The 8,744-nt window shown below is 51.6% G+C and overlaps 1 protein-coding gene across 1 annotated transcript; it reads right to left on the bottom strand.

Moving 5' to 3' along the window:
- Nucleotides 1-799: 799 nt before the first annotated feature.
- Nucleotides 800-8,637, bottom strand: KRT84 (keratin 84). Its single transcript, XM_003831061.4, has 9 exons — nucleotides 8,025-8,637; nucleotides 6,575-6,783; nucleotides 5,990-6,050; nucleotides 5,422-5,517; nucleotides 4,347-4,511; nucleotides 4,066-4,191; nucleotides 3,349-3,569; nucleotides 2,862-2,893; nucleotides 800-1,368 (listed from the first exon to the last, which is right to left on the bottom strand). Exons 1-9 carry the CDS (start codon nucleotides 8,568-8,570, stop codon nucleotides 1,022-1,024), a joined length of 1,803 nt encoding a protein of 600 aa, XP_003831109.2. The 5' UTR covers nucleotides 8,571-8,637; the 3' UTR covers nucleotides 800-1,021.
- Nucleotides 8,638-8,744: the final 107 nt, after the last annotated feature.

Raw genomic sequence — 8,744 nt, 5'->3', positions numbered from 1 at the left:
GCAGAGGGCTGGCTGGCACTTGTTTTTGGAGCCTTTGCTACCTCTCCTATGCCCTGCAGAACTGTCAGTCCCTCCAGGGAATGGCCTGGGCCCTCTTTCCTCAGTGCCTTCCCTGTGCCCAGGACACCAGTCTCTGCCCTACCTCAGCTAGGCAGGCTGTGATCTGGTGGAGTCTAGGAGGCAACTCCTCCAACCCCCAGTGTGATCCAGAAGGAGAGGCCAGAGTCCCTGTGAGGTGAGCTTGGCAAGTTTATTGAAAACCCAGGAACACAAAGAGCAGTGCACACAGGCAGCCCACCCCACCCAACCCCCAGGCCTCCTTGGAGCTTGCAGACACAACCCTGCAGTGGACGGGGCTGGGCCTCACACCATGAGCAGGGGCAGGAGTACGGGGATCATTGCAAAGCCCGCCTGTCCGCCTGCACCCCACCTCGTGGACTCGCATGCTGGAGTTACACCAACAACCCAGGAAGAGAAACAGCCGGAGAGAAGCCACTGGGAGAAAAGCCATCTCGGGGTTTAGGGAGCCTGGGGCCACCAAGGACTGGGATCCCCTTCATCAGGGAGAGAAGGAAAGAACCTTCTCCTACCAGAGAAAGGAAGAAGAAGGAAGTGAAGGATGTGGAGTTAAGGATGCCTGCAGTGTGGACGGTCAACTCCATTCTCCAAATTAACCCGAAGCCACGGGTGGTGAGGGCACTGGGTGGATTGTTGTTATTGCACGGAATGTGCATTTCTCCAGGCTGTTGCTGACAGGGAGAGGAGTGATCCAAAGGACAGAAATTGGGAGGCAGGGAGAAGCCAGCTTAGCTGGAACTGCTAATGGAGCATCTACATGGCAGAAAAATCCTCCAAGAGGACATGGGGCCAGGCAGAATAGTCGGGGGAGTGCTAAGGGGTGGCTTCCTGGCAGAAAGGGGAGCTGGAGACCTTCAAGCCCAGAGCCCACGAACCCTGGGGGCAGAAGCAGGAGCCGTGGAGCTGGTTCTTCTCTGGGCAGCAGCTGTCTGGGGCTGGGCTCTCAGTACTTGGTCCGGCAGGAGGTGGTGGTGGACACGAAGCGGACGCTGGAGCTGCGGCCGCCGCTGCAGCTGCTGAAGCCCCCCTGGGTGGGCAGGGGGCAGGGGACGCTGGGGACACAGGCCTCACTGATGAGCGTGGAGCCACTCCTTGTGCCAGTGCTCAGCAGGTCCCCAGTGGCCGGGGCGACCCGGGCTCCAGCCAGGGTGGGGCCACAGGAAGCCAGGACCCCACTGGTGGCACAGACGCTGCTGCTACCTGAGAAGGTGATCCCGCCGCGGGAGAGGGTGGAGCCGGCAACCAAAGGCTCAGGCCCGCACACCAGGCCGCCCCGGGAGCTGCTGACGGCTGCGGAGAAAGAAAGCATCAGGGAGGCTGCCAACACCAGGGCCCTCCCCCTCCATGCTACCCCTGGGCTGCACCTCCGGGTCTGGTGGGGAGGGAGTGGGGTCAGGATTGTGGCATCTGGGGAAGTGGTCCCTATTGTCTATACAGTCAGTATACACTTTTTCCCTCTCTGGATGGCTCAAAGACTGTGACTACATTAAAATCAAACATCCAGATGAAAATGACGACTTCATCCAATTCCCCAGATGTTTGCATGCATCCATAGGTTGACTGTCATTTATATACGGCTAAAGTCAAGTTGGGTTGTGAGATGTAGGTAGTGAGCTGGATTATCCAGACAGCTGGAACAGCAGCTTCCATAAAGCCATGGGCCTTTTCTCTTCCAGTTGTATTATGCCCCTTGGTGGTCTCCACATTTCCCCTAGCCCAGCACACAGGAAACCCCTCCAACACTAGTCCCTTGTCGCCTCTCTCCTGACCCACTGGTGGCTGTGCTCTGCAGCCCTCTGCTCTCCCTTGGACACAACTCCATGCCTCAGGACTCAAATCCACAGAAGAGCTTGCTAGACCAGCCCCATCCATGGAGGGGTACACTCTTTCCTGCCCTTTCATCTTACCCAGAATCCTTCCTGCCATCCATGATGTTCACTCAAGCTTGACCTCCTGCAGAAAGCCATTGCCTGCAGCTTCCCCTGCCCACTCACCACCTCCATGGGAGTGGGAAGTGACACTGTCTTCCAAGTACATGTAGATCTGACTGTCTGACCCACCCAGTTTAGCACTCGGTTCCACTACACGTCAGTGTTCATTTGTTTTTGGAGTCAGAAATCTGGGTTTGAAATCTGGTTCGCTTTCTAAGTTCTGGCAAATCATGTACTTTCTCTGAGTGGGCAAAACAGGGATGCCAGTATCCGCTTTTCTCCCCAGGGATCCTTCCAGGGTTAGGTTGATGGTGGCTAGGACTCATCTTCTCAAGAAGATTCTATTTCTAGAGAGCGTGGGCTGGGTCTTGCCTTGCCAGTGTCCCCAGACTGCCATGCCCGGCACACTGCCCTGCGTGCTTTGGGTACAACCCATGCTTCGGCTGCAGCAGTGGGGAGACTTCCATTTGGTCTTATTGCATTCCCTGCCATCAGGGGATGAGAGTCTCCCCTGGCAGAGGCGTCCCATTCCTTCTAAGTCCCATTCCTTCTAAGTCCTTCTAAGTTCCCTTGAAGGACAAGGCCGCTCAAAGCAAAAAAGCTGGCTGTCCTCCACTTTGGAGGCCTTGAAAACCTTTATGAATGTTTTGCTCTGGGGAAGGCAGGCTCTGGGGAGATCTCAGACCTCAGCTAAGAAGATGCTCCCCATCCAGGGCTGGATGGTCCCAGCTCCCCTGACTGTCGTGGCCAGACCGGCCATGTCGGATGCCTCCTGACCCCAGTGTGAGCCTGAGTTTAAAGGAAGTTTGAAGAGGAGAGAAATGTGTGAAGAGGAAAAAACAAGTTTCTTACATATGTTTACTGGTCCAACACCTTCACAGAGCCTGGAAAGGGAAAGAAACAAATCATTTCACATGCACTATTGTTTCCTGAAAACCTATTTGCCATAAAAAGGGCTTTCTTGTCTGAGTAGATCTGTGGAGCAGTAGTTCTCACCCCTGGTTATACACACATCTGGGGAGCGTTGAAAAACACGTTCTTAGACCCTATCCCAAAACCATTAGATTAAAATATTTAAGGAAATTTATCATTAGTAGTAGTTTTAGCAAAATTACTAATGATTCTGGTGCAGCTTATCTAGACTTGCATTTGAGAATCACAGGTCTAGAGCCTTCTTCTGATTCCCTGACAAGGGCAATGCAACTAATGTTTGCAGAGAAGGTATTGTCATCTTTAAAGACTATGTATTTCTGCAGTTCTTCACTGTCCCCTTCTCTTCCTTAGTCTTTCTAGATGCCTAAGTCTGACTTCACTCTCCTGCTGGACTGAGAGTACTCACCGGCTCTCCTCGCCCTCCAGCAGGCGCCTGTAGGTGGCGATCTCGATGTCCAGGCCCAGCTTGGCATTCATCAGCTCCTGGTACTCGCGCAGCTGCCGCGCCATGTCCTGCTTGGCCTGCTGCAGGGCACACTCCAGATCTGCCAGCTTGCATTTGGCGTCACTGAGGGTCGCCTCGCCCTGCTGCTCGGCCTCGGCCACTGCAGCCTCCAACTTGGCACGCTGCAGGGAAGGCAGTTTGCAGGTAGGCTTCGGCAGTGCCAGGGCATCCCCAGGTTGGGTTAGAAACACTGCCCCTCTTAGTGGGAACATAGCCTGGGGCCAAGGCAGGGATGGACCCCATGGTGGCTGCTTTCCCAGGCACTGGAGATCCTGTAGTTTGATGTCACTATGGGGTAGGGCATTGCTGTTGTTTCCATCCCCACTGACTTTGTCACTGCTGATTTCAGCTGCCCCAGAGCCATGGCATCTAGAGGGTAAACTTATTCTTTCTGTACCACCTTCCCTGCTGGGTCTGCTCTAGCCCTTTACTTCTATGTGGGAAGCTCTCCTTCCCTTCCATATTTTTATCCTCCAGAAAGCCTTCCTGGACTGATCCCTCCATTCCTTGGTTTCTGGGTCTTGATGGTCTCCCTCACCTCATTAGACTTGGGGGTTCCCAAAACCTGAGGCCCTGGTTCTCCCTCATCTGAGGCTTTCCCTCCTTTCCTTTGCCCACCTGAGCCTTGGCGTGCTCAGTCTCTGCCTTAAGCCTCTGGATCAGGCGGGTCAGTTCGTTGATCTCGTTCCGTATGTTGTGCAGGTTGTCACAGTGTTGGCCAGCTGTCACCTGCATCTCTTCATACTGGGGAGAGAGGAGGGTATTTTGAGGGTTCGGAGGTCAGGTCAAGATCACAGCCCCCACTGAGTTGGGGGCCTCAAACCTCCCTGGGCCCGATCTGTTATATATGAGTCATCCCCAGAGCTGCCTACATCCCTTCCCCAGCCTCCACTGCCCACCTTGGTCTGGTACCAGGCCTCAGCATCAGCCCGGCTGCGCCTGGCCACCTCCTCATACTGGGCCTTGACCTCAGCAATGATCCCATCAAGGTTCAGGTCACGGCTGTTGTCCATCTTCACAATGACCGACGTCTCTGAGATGTGCGACTGCAGCAACTGGATTTCCTGTGTTGGAGGATTGGGGAGACAGATGTGCTTAGAGTCTCATTTAGTAGCTGGGACTCTGCCACAGGGGGCCCAGGAGGTGGTGTCAGGGGCAGAGAGCATCACTCATTGGTTCATAAAAAAGCAAGACCATCTAAATTGATGATAAAGAAAAAGACATGTCTGAGAACCATCTCAGGCTGACTTTAGAGCCCTTGTGATCTACTCAGAAACATCCATTTAACACACTACTTTGCTCAGTAAGTATTAAAACCATGGGGACCTAAGACATGGTGGAAGAAAGTGGGAGCCACTCTAGGGCTTAAACTTTTCTTAGATTATCTACAAAGTGGCTGGGCTGGTCACAGACCGTTGAGACCTGACAATATTTTAGCACATGGTGGTCTAGGAATTCCTATATCCCAAGCCCTTAATAGAAGAACCGAGGGGCTTGGGACTGGCCTGCAAAGAGAGTTCCAGAGGAGGCTTTCCTCAGCCTCTTCACTTACAGCTAGCAATTCAGCTCTGGCTGGGCCTATACCAGACTGGACAGATTGCTTATGAAGCAAAAGACAGCTGGTATGGCTAATTAGGTCAAACACATTTTTTCTTACCTCTCCTGGCAAATCAATTTTTCAGTCTTCTGGTCAGTACACAGGAAGTGACATTTCTAGATCCCAGTCTTTAAATTGGTAAATAAGGAGTTGGATCATAGATCCAAGGAGTTTGACTTGCATCAGGCTGCTGAAAAGCCTGCTCACCTTCCCTTCCCCATTTGAAGACATATTGGCATATATAGCATACAGATTTGAGTGAGAGGAAAGATATATGATAGCAAATGTTTGAAAATATGCTAGCCCAGGCTAAGCATTCAGGGAGTCCAGGCCAAACATTGATCTCTTTGGGTGCCCTAGAGAAGATGAACCCTCACCTCCATGTAAAGTGTTTTTAGAAAGTCAATTTCCTGAGTTAGGGTATCCACGTTGGCCTCGAGATCAGACTTGTTCATGAAAGTTGCATCCACATCCTGTATAAAACAGAGAAGGATAAATACTCATCGCCTGGGCACTGTTTCACCTTCCCACCTGTGTCTGGAGATGGGTGGAAAGAGGCAGCCACTTCCCACAGATGGTAAGGTCGCTGGGTAGAAGTGAAGCTCAGCAACTTTTGCTCATTTCCCTATTACAATGCCAACATTCCCCCAGGGGCTGCTGGACATTTCCTGATGTTCAGTTAGAGGCAAAGAAAATCTAGATAATCCAAGATGCTTAGGTCACCTTTTCATACCTCTGCTCTCATGTGACCCAATCCTAAAGAATCTGAGGCTGAACCTGAACTTTGTAGGAAATCTCTTATTATCTCTGAGGTTCCACTGTCTCCACTGTCTTGGTGTGAGTAGTCCCAGACTCCACAGGGCTGCCTGAGCAGTTTCCTGGGGAGTCTTGAGAACATTTGCCAGTCCAGAGGAGAAGTTGGCCTGCCCTGTGGTTCCCCCTTACCTTCTTCAGAGCCACAAACTCATTCTCAGCATTGGCCCGACATACCACTTCCTCTTCATACCTGATGATAAAGGTTAAGAGGGTGAGTGCTTACTCTGAACTGAGAGGCAGTTACTCCCAACTCCCCAGTGAACCTTGCAAGATCTCTCAGTCGGTGCAGGATCATGGTTCCCTATTGCTATCTGAATGCTATAACATCATCCCCTCTGTCTCATCTTTATGACCTTTCATAAGCCAGTGCCTCTCAGTTTCTCCAAATCCCTTCCACTTTCTTAATGTGGGTTTGGGATCTGAAAACCTGGTCTATTGCTATGTTCCTCTGACAGAAATAATGTAGGATCATTGCACTTGACTATAGAGCAAGTAGGGCCCAACTGAAAAAGATACTGAACATGGGCACCTTTTTCCTCAGGAGGGCCTCCTCTTCTCTGTTCACATATCTCTACCCACCCCCACCTCCCCAGGCTTGATGTGGTAACCAGCATTCAACCCTGATCCTTCCAGCTGCTCTCATCTGAGCTTGGCAGCTAATTCTGGGGCCAGGCCTGGCCTGTCACTGGTCTGTGCAGCTCAGATCCCACTCACTTCTTCTTGAAGCCCTCTAGGACATCCTGCAGGTGGTTCCTCTCAGCCTGAAGCCGGGCCTGATCGCTGACCAGCACCTCCAACTGCCTCCGCAGGTTGCTGATGTAGCTCTCAAAGAGTGGCTCCAGGTTGCTCCTGACACATTTCTGCTCTTGGAGGAAGCTCCACTTGGTCTCTAGGAGCTTATTCTGCTGCTCTAGGAACCGCACCTAAATCCACAGGGCACAGAAATGGCATTTGAAGTGCTTGATAGGGTTCATGCCTTGACCAAGCTCTTGAGATGGCCAGCGATGACTTGACCACATGTCGACAGGGTTCTCTCCTCTGCTGACTTTCATTCCTCCACTAACTCAGCAGAAGCTGGAAGGGCAGGTTGTGACTCCCTTCTTGTGCTCGGCTAGGCCTAGTTACCAATATGGGGTTTTGAACAGCACTTCAGTACCATTCCCCTATCCAGTCTCTAAGAAAGCTGTACACTGGTACATCAGGAAGTTGGAAGGGTTGATTCTATTTAAGCTCGGGTTTGCCTATATCTGAAAACTGATGCCAGGCATCCCTGGCAGAGAATGAGGAGCAGAGTAAACTACATTTGGGGTGGGATATGGTACTGGGAGGTAGGAATTCTCAGATTGTAAGTCCTATCCAACATCGCAGATATTCCATTGGCTGAGATGTGTAGAGCTGGAAGAGAACTTACAGACCCTTTACCCCAGCCCCTCATTTTAGAGAGGAAGAACCCAAAACTTACAGAGGTTATCCTTCATTCTCAGACATAACCATTCCATCTCCACATAGACATGGTGTGTGGGATGTCAGTTCTTTTGGGTTATCCACATCACTGTTCCCACTCATCTGCCTGGAAGCCAGTGACTACCAGTGGTCATTCCCTACAATTTCCCTGAATCTAGGCAACTTGGCCAAATTTTGATACCCCATGTGGGGGTATGAATTCTTCTTCTTTTTTTAATTACTCAACTCCATTCTCTACTTTTCTAAGCCTGAATAGATGAGGCCACTCAGCCTCAGAAACTATGAACACTTCATAAGGAACAAAAGGACCTCAAAGAATAAAACCTCTTAAACATATACCAGCCAACACCTGGCTAAAGTCCCAGTGTTTCCAGCCTGTTTCAGAGACATTTCTAAGTGACCAGATGCAACATCTTAGTTTGTCGAGATGCCCTCGAGTTTGGCTGGATGCTCCTCTGTCCTCCAGAAGATATCAACACTGTCGGAATCTATCCCACCATGCAGCTCGTCCTCTGGCTTGGCCTTGCTCTGCAGCAGAGCAACCCAGAAAGCATACCACAATGCCTGAGGTAGGCACTTGAAAGATCTGAGGTCAAGGTCAAGTCCCCAGAACCGGGCCAGTTCTTTTTAAGGGAAAGAGCACTCTAGTGCATTTTGGCTGTAATATTCCTAGACCCAGAGATTCAGCTATCATAGGTACCTTGTCAATGAAGGAGGCAAACTTGTTGTTGAGGGTCTTGATTTGCTCCTTCTCATCCTTCTTCACCCTCTGGGCATTGGGGTCAATCTCCAGGTTGAGGGGGGTCAGCAGGCTCTTGTTCACAGTCACAGCTGTGATAGATGGGGCTGCTGGGACTCCAACCCCTGCAACTCTGTAACCAAAGCCAGGGCCACCAAAGCCATAGCCAATGCCACTGCCAGCTCCAAAGCCCAGACCAACACAGCTGTCAGCCCTAGGCCCCAGACCAACACCTCTCCCATCACCAAAACCCATCCCACAGCCAGCACCAAAGCGGACTCCACAGTGGATGGGCCGAGAGCCTACAGCTGCTATCCGGGGTGAGTACGATCCAGAGGTGATGACACTCCGACTACCAAAGCTGCCAAGGCCCCGGAATCCGGGCCCACTCCAACAGGAGACAGAGTTGGCCCGGAAGCGGTTCAGGTTCTGTGGTGTCATTGCTGAACAAGAGCTGAAGTTGCCCACCCGGTGACCAGAGCTGACTCGGTAGGAGCGGCAAGACATGATGGCTTCCTGGTTGGGAGCGAAAGAGCAAGTGTAGAATGGGTGAGCTGGAGCTGGGAGTCCCTCTGAGGCCAGTGGAACCCTTGCACCCCTTTTATGTGTGTGGTGATCTGAGGCTTGGCCCCATAAAAATGAAAAAATCCATTTGCAGGCATTTATGAGCTTGGGTAGTTA

Source organism: Pan paniscus, chromosome 10 (genome assembly GCF_029289425.2).
Source record: "Pan paniscus chromosome 10, NHGRI_mPanPan1-v2.0_pri, whole genome shotgun sequence".
NCBI lineage: Eukaryota > Metazoa > Chordata > Mammalia > Primates > Hominidae > Pan > Pan paniscus.
Note: the sequence above shows the minus strand (reverse complement) of the source record. Positions and strands in the feature narration are given on the sequence as shown.